Source organism: Lontra canadensis, unplaced genomic scaffold (genome assembly GCF_010015895.1).
Source record: "Lontra canadensis isolate GAN:19392208 unplaced genomic scaffold, GSC_riverotter_1.0 scaffold60, whole genome shotgun sequence".
Taxonomy (NCBI): Eukaryota; Metazoa; Chordata; class Mammalia; order Carnivora; family Mustelidae; genus Lontra; species Lontra canadensis.
In genome coordinates, this window is record NW_022631054.1 from 946,769 (window position 1) to 968,151 (window position 21,383).

Below are 21,383 nucleotides of genomic sequence, written 5' to 3' on the forward strand. Positions count from 1 at the left end.
CCTGGGAGGGCCGAGCGAGGTCTTGGCTACGAAGCCCATGTGTGGTACCTGGAGTGGTGTCAGTCCTCCAGGCAGGAGAGAGGTTCCCCTTAGTTTCCAGATGAGGAAACCAAGCCAAAAGCCCTGAACGACAGGTCTCCGGGTCTTCTCTCAGGCCATTCTTCCAAACCGCACCATGCAGCAGCCTCCTGGACTGGGTGCACGGATCTTTCCCCCAGTTTGTTGCACGACAATTGAGGAAGGGAAGAAGGTTTTCGTGGGGCATTTAAATAGCTCAGGGAACAAACAGATGAGTGAGTCAGTCGTGTTGGCACCTGAAATGACCGCAGAGGTGGGGAGCTGGGGAAGCAGAGGGAGGAGATGGCTCAAGACGTGGCCTTTATAGGCCCCTGACCACTCTGGATCTCTTCAGAACAAGCAAGCCTGGAGAATGGCGGTGCTTCCAGCCCAGCTTCCTCTGGTTTCGGGAATAGCAGTCATTTCTCAGAAGCTGGCCTGACGGAGGCGACTCTTCCAAAGAGCCTGAGAGCTTCAGCTTGGCTCTTTTGCTGAGCAGGAAATGGATTTATAAAGAAGCAACCGGGAGTGTTGAAGAGACAGCGGAAGAGACAGCCAAAAATCTGGCTAGGGATGAGAAGCACTGGCTTTCTAGGCTGCGGACAGCTGTCCACTCAACAATCCTCCAGCCCGGCACGAAGCAGATTATTTTTGTATATATTCTGATCCAACTAACACTTATCAAGTGTCTGCTGTGTGCCAGGCGCCAAGCACAAAGCTTCTTTTTATAAACTTCATTTAATGCCGACAAGTTTGAGAAGGTGGCATCACACCCCTCTTTTCTCAGACAAGGAAACAGGAGCAGAGTAAACGACTGGCTGGCATTCCTCGCACATCCTCTGAGCTCCGAGCATAGCGCGGTCGCCACGAAGCCGAGCTGCCTTGTCCTCAGGGGCAAGAAAAGCCTGCCTGCATCTGAGCTAAAGTTCAAGAGGTCGCGGCTCATCTTAGGAGCACACACTTGGACCTCCCTGCCTTGTGACTTCTAGTGACAAGAAGGAGTTTCCAAGCCAGATTCAGAATTCAATGCCTTTTTTTCCTCCTAGCCCAGATCCCCTCAAAAAAATGCCACAACAGGGGATACAAATTTTTAACATACTTTATTGATTTAGGGGCCAAACAAGGCAGCATTTGGTCAGTTAAGAAAGGCACCTCATTGAAAATAATACATCACAGTGCTGACGAGTGATCCCAGTCACAGGATTTGAGGATGGAAAGGACAATCTTTGGATGACGTTGCTTAGGGCACTTGCTTGTTTATTAACAAGGGTCCCTTCCCACATTGTGGATGCAAGATGGCAAGAGTGCAGGGATGCTGGGTGGCTGCTGGGAGCTGACCCATGAGAACAGGGCGGGGACCAGTACACAGCAGTATGTGGTTGAGGAGGGAGACCAGCCCCGCCTTCCCCCAACTCCAGTAAACTTGATTGGCTGAGCCACGGCCCCCATGAACACGCCCCCTCCCAATCTTTCCAATGCAGAGATGATCTTTTGATCTCATGGTGCAAGGCAACCAAGGCCAGGAGTCCAACCACCGCCATTCCAGGCTTTTGGAAAGTCGGGGCAACAGTCTGACTTCCTGCATTCTCAGGCTGGCAACCCATGAGGCTCTGAGATAAAAACTGAGGTCTTAGGACATTTGGCTTTAAAAAATATTGTCACCAATCCACAGTAAATGAAACCTGGCTTCCTTAGAAACAATACTGCACCTCCCTATTTCTATTTACAGCCTCTAATCAGCTTTTTAAAAAAAATTAATTTCCCCCTTTTTCAGACTCCTCTATGACGTGTGAAAGAGACGGCCTATCACATTGTTGCTCTCCGTTACTCCTTTTGGGCCCTTGCCATTCCTCCCTCTCCATCCTCACCCTGACGACCCCTCCCCTCTGCCCAGCACCTAAGAGCAGGGATCACGCCGCGGGGTGATGAACAGTGGTGCAGTCTCGCCTGGCCTTCTGCTACTAGGCTGAAATAGAGAGGAAACAAGAGAGAACAAAACGGGTTTTTAAAAACCAAGTAAATATCAGGGAAGGCTGGCATGCATGCCCCAGCAACCAAATGTATCAGACACTGGACATTTCTGTCGGGAGAAAGCTCTCATGCCTGCTGAGGTTAAGGCCATGTAATTAAATGAAGCAAAAATCTAAATCCTGACTACCCCCAAAAAGGACATATGCATCCTGCATGTTCTAGGTTCACCGGCAGCCCAAATATGCACACGTGAATGTATACGGATGGGTGACAAGTATTTGAGGAGAATCACACACATTCAATTAGCAAACACTCAAGGACAGCCACCTCGAGGCCAAGTGGCTGCAGCTGTCCCCCGTGAAAGGGGAGTGGACTCCAGGATCTGTGAGGTCTCCCTTCCCCAGAGAAGGGCCCCAAGCCACTGCAGACACAGCTCATAGTTTTGGTTTCACTCCTCTTCCCTGAAGTCATGTGCTTCCCAGAAATGCCCCATGGCAGACTAGGTTTCTGTTCAGAACGGGCGGAGTTAGTTTACAGGCAGGGAGGCAAGGCAGAGCAGAGCTGGCAGACACTCACTTGAACCAGACCAAAGGAAAGCAAGATGGCCACGTACCCACGCCCAGCTTCCAGGTGGACAGGGGACAAGCCCTCTCAGAGTTCCACAGACAGCAGGAGACTCAGGTCAGACGGGGACTGGGACTCTAGAGCCCACTGCACCAAGTCAGCAGATTGTGCCAGGGCTGGCAACGTTATTTACTGGGCCTGCCACTGGTTTTCCAATGGTTTTTCCAGAAGCTGCTGTTTTGTGGCCTCTTCCAACAGTCTATTAATTCATCTGTTTGCCACAAGTCAAATAGCACAGCATAGACCTCAGGAAATGCTTAATAGATGGGAACTGAAGTTAGGAGTAAAAGCTGGTTCCTGTCATAGTTGATCTTATTTTGGGTGATCTTTTCTTGGGGAGTCTGTGGAGAGAGTCTGAGTTTACAACAGACACATCTGATTGCGGTTTCATATCCTGCAGAGACTGGGTTTGAGTAAACTCTAATGACAATGAGGCCAAGAACAGAACACCTCCAAATCAGTTTTGTTCGTACTTGGACTGAGACCAACATTAAAAACGCAAACAAACCAACCTACCCTGATCTCTCTGGGAAGTGGCCTGGCTGCTCTCAGATGCCCAGCCTGGATGTTCGGAAAGCAGCATGAATTCAAAAGGACCATCGACTTGGGTTTAATTCTTTGGCAACAATTCGGTTTTTATACACGGGGCCCAAGGGGTTCCTACTTTATAGCACTGTGATGCAGATCACAGAAATTTTCCACCTTAGCCCAGATCTTTCTATGGTGATACCTCTACCAGTTATTTCTGAAATCTGTAATGTATATGCCCTTTTGTTTTCACTGAGGGGAAAAAAAAAGAACAATCCCCATCCACATACTGACTTGTGGCTTTTCACTGTGGGGTAGAAAACAAGTGGAATTCCCTGCCAACATCTGCCACTGGGAACCCTGGCCCTGCTTGACTTAAGTGATCCTGGACTCCTACTCAGCTGTTGGGAGAGGGACCATGAGGTTCTAGAACTGCGGTGCCTGGCCGATATCTGAGTTAGGTTATCTTGGTAAAAATAAATAAAAATCAAGACTATGGCTAAAGAAGTAAACAGCTGGCAGAGCAATCTTGCCTGTACCTTAGAAAAAAGGAAGAGTGTACATGTATTTAAATCAACGAACACACGCACGCACACACACAGATGAGATGAGAGTTGTACACACGCTAAAGAGACATCAAGCAAGCGCTTTTTTAATCGGTACAACAAATGGTATTCTCGCTGGCCTCAGGAAGCTTCTCTCTGCCTGCTCTGTAATTCCCACCCTCCCTCAACAGGGACAGGAAGAAAGAAATTCCTTTTTGGACCCAACATTAGATAAACATAACCAAGTCTTTACATGTGGCTTTGGAGAAGGCCGCTAGGATGCTGGCAAACACGACGTCGGGGGTCTGGGTGGCATCGATGACAGAGTGGATCCCTCGTTTCCTGTAGTACTCCACCAGCGGGGTGGTCTGAGTGTGGTAGGCCTCTAGGCGAATCTTCAAGGCCTTCTCATTATCATCTGATCGGCGGACCAAGGGCTCCCCAGTGACCTGAGAACAGGAAGGGGGCAGTGAAAGTCTGGGACAGTTAGCAAAATTCCTTATCTGATGATGCCAGGTGCAGATTTGTGATGCTGTCTGCTCCCAAAGTCCATCAGAGGGAAAGAAAGATGATCTAGATCCCCTCCACTGCGGAACTCTAAATAGCTTTGCGACTCCCAGGAAGTTGGTCCTAGGAGCAGACCAACTAGTCCGGAGGAGCTGGGCAGCCTGAGGCAGCAAAGTGTGAGGAAGGGGGTTTGTGGGAGGAAGACAGGCAAGGCCCTTCTCTCACAGCTTCTGCTCAGGCTGCTTGGCTTCCAAGATGAACACTTCTAGGATCAGAAGCAGGAAAGATGGAGGCCCTCGAGACTGAGAATACATAAAAAATCAGAGATGCATTTGCCATTGTAACCTTAGTTGGCAAAGTATTCGGTGTTTTCACTAGGGTGTCGGCCATCAGTGTTGTAGCAGTGGCAAGTAAATGAGAAAGAACTCTGAATGGCAGAGTTCCCAATCGTGGGATACGTGGCTATGCTGACACGAGGGCTCTGAAACCTGTAGGACCTGATAAACTTGTCTGCAGGGGCAAAGGCAAACCCAGGATTCTCACTCTCACCTGCATGTTCTAGAACAGGTGAAACAGACTTGGTACAGCAAATGTTACAGTGAACATGTACAAGACCCTCCCTGTCACATCTGAAAGCCACTGCAGACTGAGCACTTGGCAACGTTAATCCAGCCTAGACAGTCTAAATCTGTCGGACACAGCAGAGTCAACAGAGGGGACATTCTTCTAAAGTTAGGACCAATCAACACATCTCTCTTCAGTCCTGTTCTCCCAGCTTGGCTCTGCTTCTGGGCTTCCAAGCAGCCCTCTCCTGAGGTTAGTCAACCATTTAGATCACCATGATATCAGAGAGAGGCTGCGCTGGACCAAAGACAGGTATAATCCGGGCACTGTGAAGTAGCCAGTGCTGGTATCTACCTCAAAGTCAAATAATAAACCACCCGGGAAGGCGCTGTGTAGAGAGAAGAGCCATGGCGCACGAGGTTTACTTTGTAGTGGTATTTCTCACGGTTAAGTTAATCATATTGGTAGGAATAAAGGGAAGATGGAAAGAACAGAAAACAAAAAGGAAGAAAGGGGAAGGAAGGAAAAGGAAATTTCCTGTCCTGGGTTTACATACGTCATCTTTCATGTGTTCCTTTGGGGGGTTGAACTCCTCATGGTAGGAACGGCCACTCAGAGGGTGAATCAGCCTGAAAGACAGCAAACGAACATGAGTCAGGTTGCCTGAAAGTACCCCGGCACCCCAGGGGTCTCCAGGTTGATAAGCAATGACAGAGGAGCTGGACATGAGGACTTTACCCAGCCAGAACCCTGCTATAGGCGTCTCTCGCTTGGGAAGATAGCTGGGCTTCCAGGAAGCTTATGCCAGAGGGAATATGTTTTCTACTTTGACCCAATATGATAATGACCGTCTGGCTGCCGAGGCTGGCGTTAAGCACCTAATTCAGGAACCCGGTGCTGGTCTTACACAGCCCTTTATTTTATTCACCCACTCGCCCAACAGACGTTTACTAAGTGCTTAGTCCGACTCAGGCGTTATACTGAATCCAGGGGCCGCACTGCAATGAATCAAGATGCCTGATCAAAAGCAGCGCTTACTCTAGTGGGAGGGACAAATGTGGAAAAAAAACGAAAATAAATGTGACTATCCTTTAATAGAGATTTGTACAACGTGCCACGGAGGCCAGAGGACAAAGAAGCTAACCCTATTTTATATCCCAGTTCAGTTACAAAAACCAGAAAGGTGTGATGGCGAAGTATTATGTCCTTTAGATGCAAACGGCACCAGACAGGGAGGCACCCTTGAAGCATTGAAGGGCCAAGCAATATGAACACTGGCACCAGGGGAAAGGACTTACTCAACAAGTCAGGAAGTGCCCAAGAATTAAGTGTTCAGCAGGTGCTGAAAATGTAGCTGGGCACCCCATCTCTGCCGGGCCCCCTTGGGCCACAAACTCGAGTTACTGACTGTGAGGGGCCATGCCATAGGAACCCAGAAACCTAAGAAGGGAGGAAGGCAGGCCAAACACTGCCCAGCAGCCAGGGACCATCTAGTTTCTCACGTTTGCGCCGACCTGGGCTTTCTTACTGAATGGATGCCTGCTCTCCTGATGAAGGTCTGTTACACCAGAGCTTCCCAACATTTTTCACCTCTTGGCGCCGGCAGAAGCATTTATGTGTTAAGCACCTGCGTGCTTCCCCTCCGGTACAGCCCAGGCCTACCCAGCTGCTCTGATGGCTAAGGGGATCCACATCTCGGCATATCCGTTGGGAAAGTCCGGGTCAGACTATCAAAGCCTGGGCAGGGGCGCGCAGGTGGCTCAGTCTGTGGAGCGTTGGACTCTTGGCTTCAGCTCAGGTCACAATCTCAGGGTCGTTAGATCAAGCCGCGCATCGGTTTCCACGCAGTGCAGTCTGCTTGAGATTCTCTCTCCCTCTCCTCCTTCCCCTTCCTTGGTCTTGACAGCACACTTTTGGGGGGCTAAGTGGTCCATTAACAGCACTGGTGGGGGCAAGGTGATGGCTGAGTAGAACAGGCTACACTGATGGCTATGCCTGTTGTCAGGCCCTCTTTTGAGTCACTGGTTAGGTTCCTCTGGTGCCTCTATTGGGAGACCTGGGGAGAGGCTGCGGAGCTCAGCTACAGATTTCCCTCTGCAAAGGCTTGCAAGCTCGAGACATGGACCATGATTCTTCCCCTTCTGGAAAGCACAAGGCACACAGCAGCCAGGCTGCAGCAGACCTGACTCTTTCATTTCCACATCCCTACATCTCTCACTTACTTCGATTCCCTCAGCCCTCCAGATACAGACAACACATGGCTCCTTCCCCACGCTCAGACTTCATTTTAAGAGGAATGCCAGGCTCACTCCCCGGAAGGGCAACAAAAGAAAGTCCAAGATCCAAGTTTTCAAAGTGGGACTGGTCTCAGTACCAACCACAACAGCAATAAGGACCACTGAGCCTGACCTAGTGGTGGGGGTCGTGATGGGGAGGGACATGAGCCAGGATTCTAGAGCCGTTGCTGTCTTGAGGAGGACACTTCAGATGCCTGTTTTCTCAGCCACAAAGGGCGGACGGCTTGAGACATTAGGACAGCCAACTGGTAGGATAATTAGGATATCGGAGAGCCAACACTGAGAAAGTTAAAACCCATAACAGCCAACCATACATATTCAAGACATAAAATAATGACTCATAATATCATCAGAAGTGAGGTCAGAGCTAATCAAAATTTACAGTGCGTTTTTATCATGCCAGATTTAAATAAGATCCAAATTAAACCAACTAGTCCCTGCCCCTTTTTCTTCCAACCCTCACTGTAGTGGACCAGGAGGCAGAAAGCCCACTTTCAGTGCTAGTTCTGCCACTGATCCACAGAGTGAATCTGAAAAAACTGCTTTACCCGTCTGGTGTGTCCTTCTCTGTGAGGGAGGTGGTTGCACCATATCACTCACCCCCAAACCCAGACCCTGGGTCTTCTTCATGCTCTACAATAACCTTGTAATTTGCTCTTCAGCATCTCTTCATTCCCCACCAGCCAACCCCAGTCAAAAGCCTCCACAACTCCACGTGGGGATCAGAATCATCCTCCTAGGTGGGCTCTTGTCTGTTTCTCTTTTGCCCCAGTTTAGCCTGTACGCCAGGGCCAAACTAATGTTCTTAGAATGCTGCTCCTGCCCTAACACCTCATGGCTTAAAAACGTCGCATGACTCCTAATGTCTACCCTCTTCACCCTGGCCAACCTTCCCCAGTCAAGCGCCCATCTGATCTTCCCAATAGCAGTTTTTCTACCATCCAGCCCCGCAGATCACTCCTCCAACCCCGGACAGATATTCTGCCACCACCCCTAGAGTTAGAGGCCCTCCCCTAACCCGTACTCATTCCCACCTCTACTCCCTTCCTGGAAAGCCTCACCGAAATCCTCTCCGTCCAGGAAGGTCGTGTTTGACATTACACCTCTCCTAGGCAGCCTTCCCTTTGCCCTCCCAGGCTCGCTCCTTAGGACTACCCACTGCGTTAATCAGCCCAGGTTTCTCGTATGGCTTGTAGACTCTCTGAGGTCAGAGACGGGCACATTGTTCTTCTGTACCCTCCAGTATGGCGCTACACACAGAACAGGCACCAAGAAACATGGGCTGATCGATGCAAAGGCCCCCAGCATCAATAAAGTAGATCCCACCATATCTAACGTAGCCCCTCAGGAAAACACCTGTCAACACTCACCCCGCTGTCTGTTTACATGTCTACCTCTGCCCTTGTAGATATGAACTACAGACCCATAGAAAAAATGTGCATCTTCATGAGGAAATCAACTTAGTAAAATTTACAACAAGAAAACATTCTCCTTCTAATTAATTCCAAAAGTTTACACGTACTAGGATGGTCATAGCATTAAATTAACAGCAGACAACTATAAAAAACACAACCGTACCACAATAAGGGGACAAGTGAGTAAATGATGGCTCGTCTACTGTGAAATACCAAGCAGCAAGCAAAAATAATGGTCACAGACGTCTGGTTCAAGATGGCAGACTGACTACCTTCCTGAGACTCCATCAAAATGACTAAGGGATATAAAAGCCACAGCCCACAATAAAGATGAGAATGGGAGGAGGTCTATTAGTGGCCAAGATCTTCCCACATATCTCTGGAAGGCACAAAGCAGATGGCAGAGTGGACAGGGAAACAGGGTAGAGGAAATTGTAGCCTAAAGCAGTGGCCTTTTCAGGGCAAACTTGTTGAGAAACAGAAGCATGTCTGTATTTAGCGGTGACTACTACAAGGAAACAAGTACTTTAAAGATTGTATTTATTTACTTTTTTTTTTTTTTTAAGATTGTATTTATTTATTTGACAGAGAGACACAGCAAGAGAGGGAACACAAGCAGGAGAAGAGGGAGAGGGAGAAGCATGCCTCCCACCAACCAGGGAGCCTGAAATGGGGCTCAATCCCAGGACCCTGGGATCATGACCTAAGCCAAAGGCAGATGCTTAACGACTGAGCCACCCAGACGCCCCTTTATTTACTGTTTTAAGTAAACTCTACACCCAATGTGGGGATCCGACCTCCAGTCCTGGGACCAAGAGTTGCGTGCTTCACTTGACTGAGTCAGCCTGGTGCTCTAAGCAACATGCACTTTATTTTTAAAGATTTATTATTTGAGAGAGAGAGAGAGAGAGAGTAAGAGAAGGAAAGAGTGAGGGGGTGGGCAGAGGAAGAGGGAGAGAGAATCTGAAGCAGACTCCGTGCTGAGCATGGCGCCGGACACGGGGCTGGATCTCACGCCTCTGAGATCACGACCTGAGCCAAAACCGATAGTCGGACGCTTAATGGACTGAGCCTCCCAGGCGCCTTGAAACAAGTACAAAGCAACAGTGGGTTTGGCTGAGGTGGCTATACCACAAGCAAAATTTTCCTCCACTTTCTAAACTTTGTATAGGTGGTCATACTATTTTCACACTACAAAACCTACAGCAAGGTAGGGCAACTCCCAAATGAACCCAGATTTCAGGGCACTGGAGATAACCGTGGAAGGAATGGCATCTTTCTGAGGCACCTACCGTAAGCAAGGCTCCGAACTACGCAGGTCATGGTATGTAAGATGCACAGCCGTTCCTCGAAGCGGGTCTTATTAACCCCACTCTACGCAGGAGGAACCAGCCTTGGATAGATTAAGAAAGTTGCCTAGGGTCAGAGTTAAAAGGTGACAGGCCTGAGATGCTGTCTGCCTTCAAACCCCTTGCTCTTCTTTCCACGTATCTCCATCCCATGTCACATACAAGACCAGCCCATGTAAAAATGGCACTACACTGCCTGGCTGGGATCAGGCAAGAGCAGTTTTGCTGGTCTGATAAAGCTCTGAGGAGGCAGGACCAGGAGGGGCCTTCAGAGGACAAATACCTTCCTGTGATTCTTCGGATCAGCAGAGAGTCTGGGATGCTGAATTCAATCACAGAGTCAAGCTTCTCTTTCCTCTTCTCCATGAGGTCGTCGAGCTGCAAGAAAGTAGTATATGGCCCATCTAAGCTACCAGAGCTTGATCAGAGCCGTTTCCCTCAAAGGAATTACGAGATAAAGGGCCAAGAGTTCGTTTTCATACATTAGTGACACAAATGCAAGGCACCTACCATTTCTGCCTGTCTCACGGTCCGAGGGAAGCCATCTAGAAGAAAGCCATTTTTGCATCGAGGGGTCTCCAAATTCTTCTCAATGAGCTCCACTACCATTTCATCGCTCACCTGGAAGTTAAGAACAAGACAGCCTTGGGTTTAAATCTGTTAATTAGGTGACATGAGCCCAACTCCAGGGCCACAAGTTTGTGTCTCTATAACCTGATTAAACAGCATGTTTTCTTGACCCCAAAGAAGCAAATATTAGAGCAAATGTGGAATGGCTCCACATGCCAAAGAAAATTCAGTTTCATGATTTTTGTGGTTGCCACATATGTGTTCTCCCCCCTGGAGATTCTCTTGTGTCCCAACTATCTGGGTGAGGGAAGAGGATCCCACTGCCCGTCACCTGGACAGGAGGTTCTCGTGTCTGAGGTCCTGAGGACCTTACCAGCCATTAGCCAGGATCCTTTCCATCAGATAATAGCTCATCAGCTGTCCTCAAGGCACAAGAAAGATGAGGGCTTCTAGCTGAGAGATCACCGAGGAGGGCTCCATGGGAGAATGGGGCTCGACCAAAATGCAGGAAGGTACCAACCTTCCCGGTTTCACAATTCTGATCAGGCGAACAGTAAAGTGGTTCAGGCCATCCTGGACATGAGGTAACAAAGAAGGCTGCTGAACTGGCAAGACTGGGTCAGAGCCAAGGAAATGAGGTGCCAGCCCAACGCACCTCTTAGTTGCTCTAAAAGCCCTAATGAGGACCCCTCCGGCTTCCAAAAACTGGTTTTCCTCCTGAGCTTCCATAGAAACAGAGTTCCCTACCAGTATGACCGTGAAGGCTGCTAACACTTTTATCTCCTGGGACCTGCTGTGAACTTGGGGACAAAGTACAAGCTCTGTGACGAAGTGAAGGCTGGAGATAAGCAATCTCATGGCCATACCCCAATTTTTTCTCAGTACAAGATCTTATGCCAAGACCCAAAGTCCAAACTATCTAGCTTTCTGGCTTAGCTCAAGGTCTCACAAGCACGAAGGGAAAGCTAGAGATAAAGGGGCAGGTGGGCGGGTAGGGGTACCCCAGATACAGCTATGCAATCTCAAAGCCTGCCAGGAGGTAATTCGGGGATAAAGATAAAGCCAAGGCCTTCCCCAACCAACATTCTGAGATTTGAGAAGACCAGAGGGCCAAGCACAAAATAACTTCTGAAGGTGATTCCCAGATGATAAACATACCTTTTTCTACCTCCCTTCCCCCAAAGTGGTGTATCTGATCATCTTCATGTATGAACTTAAAATAGTGAAATGTTGGGTACCTGGGTGGCTCAGTCAGTTAAGTGTCTGCCTTTGGCTCAGGTTATGATTCTAGGGTCCTGGGATCAAGTCCTGCATTGGGCTCCCTACACAGCAGGAAGTCCACTTCTCCCTCTCTTGCTCTCTCTCCGTCAAATAAAAATATAAAGTATATATTTTTAAGATTTTATCTGTTTATTTGACAGAGAGAGAGATCACAAGTAGGCAGAGAGGCAGGCAGAGAGAGAGAGAGAGAGAGAGAGAGGAAAGCAGGCTCCCCGCTGAGCAGAGAGCCAGATGTGGGACTTGATCCCAGGACCCTGAGATCATGACCTGAGCCAAAGGCAGAGAGGCTCAACCCACTGAGCCACCCAGGCGCCACTAAAAAAATAAATTCTTAAAAGAAACCAGGGAAAATGTTATGGAAGCAAATGGTTTGTAACCTTGTAAGTACTTACAACACAGTGTATCTTCTTGCTCATGAATATTCTATACTATAACCATTGTTTCTGTAGTTTAATTAAAATGTTTTCTTGGTGTTCCAGGTTATTAAAATGCCTGAAGGTGATATCCAGAGGCCAACTCCCAGAATAACTCAGTTACAATTAAGCTCTGGCGCTAATCAAAGAAGATTTAGTAAATAATAGATTATAATCATCCAAATAGATCAACTGGCCTACAAATGTAAGAAAATGCTATTATATCCCCCAAGTAGGAGGAATTATTACTTTCATCAGTCACCAAGCAACTCCACTGTTAGAGACACAGAACACAGAGCCACAAAAACACCTTGTGGTTTCCTGCATCCTCTCTTGGATATATCCTTGAGTTCTGGCCTAGGGATGACAGTTTCATTTCTGGCTCTAAAACCAGGGCCTATTACAAAACGCATCAGCACAAAAGAACCTCAAGAATACTATAAATAGGGGCACCTGGCTGGCTTTGTCGGTAGAGCACGTGACGCTTAATCTCAGGGTTGTGAGTTCAAGGCCCACATTGGGTGTAGAGCCTACTTAAAATAAAAATAAAATAAAATAAATTAAAAAAAAAAAAAGGAATACCGTGAATAAAATAAATGCCACACATTCAGAATGTACCACATAACCTGCTACCCTAGAAGTCTGTGCAGTGGGTGAATTTGTGAGAAGGCCCCGCAGCACAGGGCTGTTCAACAGAACTTTCTGCAATGATGGAAACGTTCTAAAGCCGCGCTGGCTAACAAACCTTTGAAATGCGGCCAGTGAGACTGAGCAGCTGAATTTTCAATTCAAGGAAATCTCAATTAATACCCATGGTTCCACGTGGCCGGTGGCCACCAAAGAAGGCAGTGCAGACTGAGACGCAGGAATATCCACATTCACTGGGACCACCGAACCTACCAGTTTCCCGGCATCCATAGTGGCCTTCAGCTTTTTCCCCAGTTCTGAGCCAGATGCAACCATAGCCCTCAGCATGTCCCCAGTGGCCAAATGGCAGACGCAGAAGTTTTCGGCCAATTTGGGTGCCTGTGGAGGGGAATATGAAAACCAAGACAGAATTAACACTGAAGGCCCTGGCATTAGGCTGCCCGGGGTGAGTCTGGCCCTGTCACTGGCTCAGTGGACTTTGGCCAATGCCCGATTTCCTTACCTGGAATAGGGATAAAAGTACCAGATGTTATAGTCCAATGTAGAACAATTACAGGGTCACAGTAAGATTTCTACGACAGAATCCCTGTAAAGCACTGAAAACTGCACCTAGCACACAGGAAGTGGTCATAAATATTAGCTATTCTCACAACTTCCACCAGACACGCCCTAGTGACACAAAAGCCTCAGTTTACAAATGGGAAGATTCAAAACAGCAGTATCAGTACCTCTCAGGGTTGCTGCGAAGTTTATTTATTTTAAAAAAGATTGTATTTATTTATTTGACAGAGAGACACTGTGAGAGCAGGAATACAAGCAGGGGGAGTGGGAGAGGGAGAAGCAGGCTTCCTGCTGAGCAGGGAGCCACCCAATGCGGGGCTCGATCCAAGGACCCTGGGATCGTGACCTGAGCCCAAGGCAGATGCTTAACTGACTGTACCACCCAGATGCCCCTTTATTTATTTAAAGATTTACTTTTAATTTTTTTTAAGATTTATTTATTTACTTATTTGACAGACAGAGCTCACAAGTAGGCTGGGGGTGGGGGGGGGAAGGCAGGGCAGGCTCCCTGCTGAGCAGACAGCCCGATGCGGGGCTCAATCCCAGGACCCTGAGATCATGACCTGAGCCGAAGGCAGACGCTTAACCCACTGAGCCACTCAGGTGCCCCTATTTTAAGATTTTTATTTTGAAGTAATCTCTATGCCCAATGTAGGGCTCAAACTTACGACCCAGAGATTAAGAGTCATACCGGCAGAGCCGGCCAGGCGCCCCAGCTGCTAAGTTGAAATGAGTTCACGTAGATCAACCACTCAACACAATGCCTGGTATATCATGTGTTGAACGAACATTTGCCAAAGAAATGAATGCGCCACTGTCAAGTAAGTTGGCCAGGGGCCTGGGAGGTAGCCTGGGGCCAGCTGAGGAATGAGGGTTTCCCCTCAGGCACATCTGGTTCTTCCCCTTTCCTCTCAGAGGCTCAGTTTCCTGGTCTGTTTAAGATGAAGGCAAAAAGTCTCCATCTCAGAAAGTAGCTGTGAGGATGAGATAGGATACATAAAAAGAGCATTTGGCCAACAGTTTATACTTACATAGTAGTTTTAGGAGGCAGAATAACCTTTTGATTAAGAGCATGGGCTTCAGAGTCAAAATTCCTGGGGTTCAGACACCAGTCGCTAGATATGGGACTTGAGAAAAACTGTATCACCTTACCGCCTTTCAAACCTCCTTTAAGTCGAATGGAAACAGGAGCAGGCCCTCCATCACTGGGCTGATGGGATCAAATGGAGCTCGACTATATACACTGGGACAGACACAGAGTAAACACTCCGTGAACTCTAGCTGGCACTACAGCCCCAGCCCTAATTCCACGTTCATTCATAGAGAAAGAAAACACTGATGCCCCCTCCAAGAACCCTGCTGGGAGCCAGGAAAAGACACGGATTCTGGCCTCTACAGGCTCCTAGTCTGGTGGACAACACAGCAGAATAAAGAGCAGAACAGCAAGAACTCTGAACAATACAACAGGAGTACCCTCCTCCCCACGCCCCTCCACCCTGCAGAATTCACAAGGAATTGAATCAGTTCAAGAAGCTTGATATTTAGTGTTCTGGTTCAACTGTTTCATAAAATAAGCAGGGTTGGATACTTATTCAAGCCAGTGCACTGGGAGTTTTCTTAGTTGCACACAGGAAAGGGAAATAGATGGGGCTCAGTGTAGCAAAGTCTAGTTTGATTCGTGGACTGATTCAGCTCAAGCAAAGACATGACTTCACAGCAAAATGGAATCCAGATGAAGGAGGTGTTAAAAGCTGCACTTTGGAAAACCAGTGAGGGTCAGGACCCTCTGGCAGTGGAAAACCTTCTGGCCCTCCAGGTTGGCGTGGTGGCCACACCCCCAGAGAACTGAGCTTTTCTGCCAATCTTTCTCCTCAGTTGTTGAAGCGAACCTGGGGGAACATTATGGAGACCGGGATTGTGCGGTTGGGGATGATGGGATTCTACAGCTGTGTGACCTTGGGCCAGTTACTTAACTTCTCAGCATCTGTTTCCTCACCTGTCAGTTGGGGATGTCTATCTACTTGATTGGGCTGTCGTGAGGATAACGACATTGGGCTGGTTTGAGGAAGTAAAGTATCCAAAACATTAAGACACACAGTGGGCATTTAATAGAAGACTTCCCTCCATGATCTTTCTTTTTTGCACTACTCTACTTGCAACCTACAGAAGCATTCTGATGAAATAACTGGACTGTTTAATCCCCATCCCCTCACACTTCAAGATTATGCTTCAGGGCACTGCTTCTACTCCAGACCACCCAGGGATGCTGCTAAAATGCAGATTCTGATTCCACAGGGTGGGGCCTGAGCATCTGCATTTTTAACAAGCTGGTAGGCCTGGCCGTCCTCTTGGCCCCTGGACCACACTCTTGTTGCTTGAGGCCCTGAGCCACTTGTGTCTCACTGGCCATGAACTGAGAAACAGGCTCATCACCTCTGTGAGAACCCTGTGGGGGAAGAGGTGGGCTTCTGTGGGGGGCACGGGTAAGAATGGCTGAAACCGCCAGACAGGCAGCATGGTGGGTGGGTTTAGTGTCTTCGGTCTTAGTGTATTACCACAGTCATCTGGGGCACATGCTAAAAATATAAAGCCAGGCCCACCCTTTAAGTTTATGCCTGAGCGGTTCGGATGCACAGTCTGTGAAACCCCCGGGGGCAGTCGACAAGACTGGGTTTTTGGTGGGACAGATCTGGGTTGGAAACTAGGACCCACAATTTACTCACTGTGCTCCCCCTGAACAAGTTATGCTGCCTTCCTAAAGCCACAGTGTCTTCATCCCTGGAGTCCAGACAATAATGTCTACTCTCAGAGCTATTATGGGGACTTAATAAAATTATGTATGCAGAAGCATTCAGCACAGCGTCTGGCATTCAGGGAAATAAAGGGAAGCTATTAGTTGTTGAGGTTTGATTTAATCTCAAACTCATGTGTTTTCTCACTTTGAAATTACCTCTCTGCCTCTGTCTTTCCCACTCCCACATCCCATGCTCCTGAATATGTAGCTGGAATCATCTCCTAAAATATTGTTGGGCGTGCCCCCCATCCCCAACACCTACACACACATTCAGAAGCCTTCCATGTCTCCTCAGTGCAACAGGGGAGAAGTCCAAATATCTTAGTCTAGCACTCAGTGTCCTCCATAATCAACTTCCTACATGGCCTAAGCTCTTCAAATTTATCTCCACCTTCAAATTTACCTATCTGCCTTGCACCACTGTAAACAGCAGCTCTATGTATGGTTCCCGAATACATAACGTAAGCATCTCTGAGGACCTTAGCTCCTCTCCCTTCTACTCTTCCCAAATTCTGAGCATATCTCTCTCAAAATACTCTCACCTATCCCTTCTTCCTCTGATAAGGACTCATCAACATCAGCTGAGTGTCTGCAACATGCCAAGGGATTTTTCTATGCAGTTTTACTGCAGTTAGTATGCATAATATATAACAAACCCAGGAGGTAGAAACGATTTTTAATCTGTATTTTATAAATGAAATTCAGAGGCTAATTGCCCAAGATCACGTAGCTAGTAACATCAGAGCTGGCAAGCCCTAGCACTTATCCATGATATATGGCCTTATTAAAAAACAGCAATAACAACCCACAGAGCCTTAGTGGCTGTTTCTGAGGAAAGGGTGCATGTGTGTATGTGTGTGTATGTGTGTGTGTGTGTGTGTGTGCGCCCGCCTGGAAGGGAGCACAGGAGGATTTTGCCATGCTGGCAACATTCTGTTTCTTAACATGGATGTAAGCCGCCCAAGGGTAATTGTGAAAATTCATGTTGTGAAGAACCACCAAGCTGCTCACTTATGATATGTGTACCTTTCTCCATGTACAGTATACCTCAATAGAAAGTTTTTTAAAAAGCACAGAAACCTGTGTTTGAGTATCACTTCTGCCTCTTAACTTACCATGGAACCTTAGGCCAGGGGATTCTTCGAGACTATCTCCTCATCTATAAATTGGGGCTAACGATACCGACATTACGGGCTGGGTAGGAAGAAGAATGGAATACTCTCGACAAATGACAGTTCTTGTCCTAACCCTGAACTAATCCTAGCATTTGTCAGTCACTCATCTGACACGTTCTGCGTGGTACTTGGCACTGGTACGGGTTGCGCGCGTGCTGTTCAGTTCTGCCTCTACACCCAGACTAGTGTCAACTGTGAAAGATGGTGACTCTGCTCAGGAACCAGTCATGGATTCAAATCCTGCCTTTGCTACTTCTTTATGCCTATCCTGGGGCAAGGTACAGCATTCGGGCCTCAGTTTATTAGGACAAAGGGCATGGATAAGAACAGGACCTACCTTCTAGGGCTGTAGGGTTAAATCAGACGACACGTGGAATCTCTGACTAGGGGCCTGTCACATAACTGAGCAAAGGGTGATTATTTGTTGTACTGTATCTTCTTGAGGGCAAGGGCTGCTCTCTGCATCTCTAACACCAAAACAATCAAGCACAATATGCATAGGGTAGGAGAAAATCTAACCCAGGGTAGGAGATAGCCAATAAAAGAGCAGGGGCTTGGGAGCCATTCAGGTGGCGGATCTGCCGATAACTTGCTATGTAAACTAGAGAACAGGCCCTCTGAACTTGTTTCTCTAACTGTAAAAAGGGGAATAAAAGTATGGGTCTCACAGAGGTGTCATGTCGCCGCACTGATACAGCTGACAGAGACTGGCCTGCAAGAACTGGTATAAGCTGGACACACGCAAAAAACTGTGAACGGGGCGACAGAGACACCTCGGTCACGCTATCTGGTTGCTGCTTGAAAATAATTTGTGAAGGGAGAGTGGATGGGGAAGCAATGGCCACCAGCTGATGGTTCTTGGGGCTGGATAATGGGTAGATGGGGACCAGTCTTCTTTTGTATTCAAACTTGAGGCACCTGGGTGGCTCAGTCCGTTAAGTTTGTTTGACTCTTGATTTCGGCTCAGATCATGATCTCAGAGGATGGGGAGATCAAGCCTCTTGTGGGGCTCTGCAATGGGCATGGAGCCTCCTTAAGATTCTCTCTCCCTCTGCCCCACCTCCACTGCCTTCCCCCCACCCCCACCTCAGGTCAGGTGCTCTCTCAAAAAACAAAAAAACCCCACAAATTCTTAAAAAAAAAAAAGTTAGGGGGTGCTGGGTGGCTTAGTCGGTTAAGCACTTTGGCTCAGATCATAATCCTGGGGTCCTGGGACTGAGCCCTGTGTTGGGCTCCCTCCTCAGTGGGAGTCTGCTTCCTTCTCCCTCTGCCCTCAGTCCCCCTCCCCCATCTTGTGCTTTCTAACTCACCCCCTCTCTCAAAATAAATAAAATCTTTAAAAAAAAAAATTAGGGAGTCACCCTAGTTAGGGTGACTAAAATTAGCCTCCCTAAAAAATTAGGGAGTCACTGACTGCTAGCTCAGTCAGTGGAGCATGAGACTTCAGATCTTGAGGTCTGTGAGTTCAAGCCCCACATTGGGGAGTAGAGCCTATTCAAAGAAAAAAAATAAATATAGGATGTGTTTGTAGACTAAATGCTGCTAGATGCTGCCACTTTGCAACCTCTGATTTATGAACACTGCTGTTTTTATTTTACTTTTTTTTTTTTTTAAAGATTTTATTTATTTGACAGAGAAAGAGACAGTGAGAGAGGGAACACAAGTAGGGGGAGTGGGAGAGGGAGAAGCAGGCTTCCTGCAGAGCAGGGAAGAGCCACCCAGGTGCCCCTGCTGTTTTTTTTAACTCCATAAAACTACAACCACTAGTATTCCTTTTGTCCCACTTACAAAAAGAAAGGTGTACAGAGGTTAAAAGACTTGTTTCCTCAAGTCCCAATTACATCTCCTTCACTTCCACAAAGCCTTCTCTGACCAACACTTGCTGTATGCACACCCTTATAAATCAGCTCATAAGTATAATTTCCTTAAACTTCCTGAATACATCACTCTTTACACTGAAATACATCCGGTTGGAAGGGAAAGGAAATGTGTAAGATGAGGAAGTCAATAATTATTAAACGCCTGTGATGTGCCAGGTTGTCATTTAGGTACGTACGTAGGGATGCATTTACACATGTATATAACACATTCTTCCAAAATCCTTGTCAGCTTTTGGTTTGTATGAGTAAGGACCCTATCAGTCTTATTCACTGCTCTATCTCCAATGTTTGGTACTCATAAAATGTTGAATAAGTAAGGTGGGTATTATCACCATTTTTCAGGTGAAGACATTCAGGTTTAGAAGTTACAAAGCTTGCTAGACTATAAAACCCTTGTCTCAGCACTGGGATGGGTTGTTCATTACACAACTAATAAAATTATTAACTTCTGTATGAACTAAGAAAAACTAATTGATGCATTTGAGCTACCCTGTTTATAGTCACAGCAAAAATTTGCAGAGTCTGAAATTAAATATTCTTCGGCTGCAGTTTACCTAATAACGGAGGGTGATAGCAACAGGAAAGAGACTTCAAAGTTAACGGAGGTCAAGGGGATTAGGTAACAGTGAGTTCCAAGGATGAATCAGCTCCAGCTAGGGAAAGTGGTCGTTCTTGACCTAGTGCCCAGAGCCAAAAAGCAATTATCACAGGAATGACCTGTATCTCCCAGACTTCCCCTGTCATCACCCACATTAATCTGTGTTCTTCAACCATTTCCAACTCCATCAAGTGCTAAGTGATGTGCTGGGTGCCAGAGGGGTCTCAAGAATGAGTTAGACAAGATCTTTTCAAGTGCTTTTCAAAATCTTTTCAAGAAAAAGTGGGCACACAGCTGTCCCCTGAGCACCATTCACTTAGGTGCTCAGGACTTTCAGGAATTCCATCTTAAGCAGCTAACGACCAACAGGAACCTGTGGCCTGGAGGGCAATGCCAGACCTTAAGCAGGAAGGGGACACTGATAATCCAACCTATGGGCTTCCAAATCTTAAAAGGAGATCATAAATCCCAACTCTGATCTATGGGTCCATTCCAGCCCTGACACCAAGTGAGGACCTGCAGCCTGCTAAGGTAGAAAGTAACTTTAGAGTCCCAACTCCTGGAGTCCCATGGCTCCTGAGGTTCCATTCCAGACTGCATGAAGTCAATTTTGCTATCTTCAGAAAGCAACCTAACCTCTCTGGTACTGTTTTCTTACCTGTATGTTGATACCGTCTCTCATATCCCCCAACTTAAGTGGCTCAGGTAGGTCATACCTGATTTCTCTTAGAACTCTTAATCAGCACACCCCAGTTCCCCCGCTGTCTCACGTGCTAAAGATGCTCCTCCACCTTCAGTCATTAACCCTAACCAGCAAGGTTCCCCTACCCCAAATGCCTGGAACATAACCCTGGACAAGCCACTCCCACATTGTAGGGAATCGGGGGTCCCTGACTCCACTCAGGCTGTAATCTAGATGCTTCAACCGAAGGCTCACCGTACCGCTCAAATCCTCTCAGCTTTTAACTCCTTAAGGAATCTAAATCAGTCCTTTGATCCCAACATGACACCTCAAGTGAGTTCCTCCAGAACTCTAATCCTAACTCAGACTTCCCCCGATCTCCAACTGGACCCTCTCCCAAACGCCTTCCCAGAACCCTCCCACACCCTCCCCAGGCCTAGGCTCCAGGTCCCGCTCCAGGGCTATCTGGAGCTCCGGCCGTCCTGACCTTGGAGTTCCACAGGCTCCGCCGCCAAGCCCGCCCCTGCAGCTCACCTGGGTACCCTTGCCGGCCCCGGGAGGCCCCAGGAGCACGGCCCGGATGCCTTTGGGACACTCTGGGGCCGGTTCGGGCGCGGGGACGTTGGGAGCCATGGCCGCCAAGCCTCTCACCGCTCAAGCCGCCAGCACACACCTCGCAGGTCCAGCGCTTCCAGTCTAGCGCGCCGCGCACGCCACGCACGACCCGCTCGCCGCTAAAACTGGTCCGCCGCCACGTCCGTCAGGTTGCTTCTCCCGCCCCCGAACGTGATGGACACTTCAATTTACCAACCATGAGGCGATATTGTAGAAAGCTGCTTTTGATTGGACAGAATCTGTAAGGGAGTAAGGAAGGGGCGGGTGATCATGTTCCGAGGCGGGGTTGGGGCTCCCGGCGGGTGTGTG

At 47.9% G+C, this 21,383-nt stretch overlaps 1 protein-coding gene across 2 annotated transcripts; it reads right to left on the reverse strand.

Moving 5' to 3' along the window:
* Window positions 1–1,138: 1,138 nt before the first annotated feature.
* AK2 (adenylate kinase 2) lies at window positions 1,139–21,165 on the reverse strand. 2 transcript variants are annotated; one of them, XM_032877136.1, is made up of 7 exons: window positions 20,994–21,163; window positions 13,022–13,147; window positions 10,368–10,478; window positions 10,141–10,235; window positions 5,353–5,425; window positions 3,979–4,174; window positions 1,139–2,023 (listed from the first exon to the last, which is right to left on the reverse strand). In XM_032877136.1, exons 1-7 carry the CDS (start codon window positions 21,090–21,092, stop codon window positions 2,019–2,021), a joined length of 705 nt encoding a protein of 234 aa, XP_032733027.1. In that variant the 5' UTR covers window positions 21,093–21,163; the 3' UTR covers window positions 1,139–2,018. The 2 variants fall into 2 exon arrangements, with proteins under 2 accessions (XP_032733027.1, XP_032733026.1); XM_032877135.1 differs by lacking the exon at window positions 1,139–2,023 and having other exon boundaries at window positions 3,807–4,174; window positions 20,994–21,165.
* Between the last annotated feature and the right edge of the window lie 218 nt (window positions 21,166–21,383).

What these genes read in the sequence shown, in the direction of transcription:
- AK2 (XM_032877135.1), bottom strand. Translation starts at nt 21,092, where the DNA reads ATGGCTCCCAACGTCCCCGCGCCCGAACCGGCCCCAGAGTGTCCCAAA. An exon ending in GGGCCGGCAAGGGTACCCAG is followed by an intron (nt 13,148 to 20,993) that starts GTGAGCTGCAGG and finishes TCCCCTCCACAG; the next exon opens with GCACCCAAATTGGCCGAAAA. An exon ending in ATCCGAAGAATCACAGGAAG is followed by an intron (nt 5,426 to 10,140) that starts GTATTTGTCCTC and finishes GCTGTCTTTCAG; the next exon opens with GCTGATTCACCCTCTGAGTG.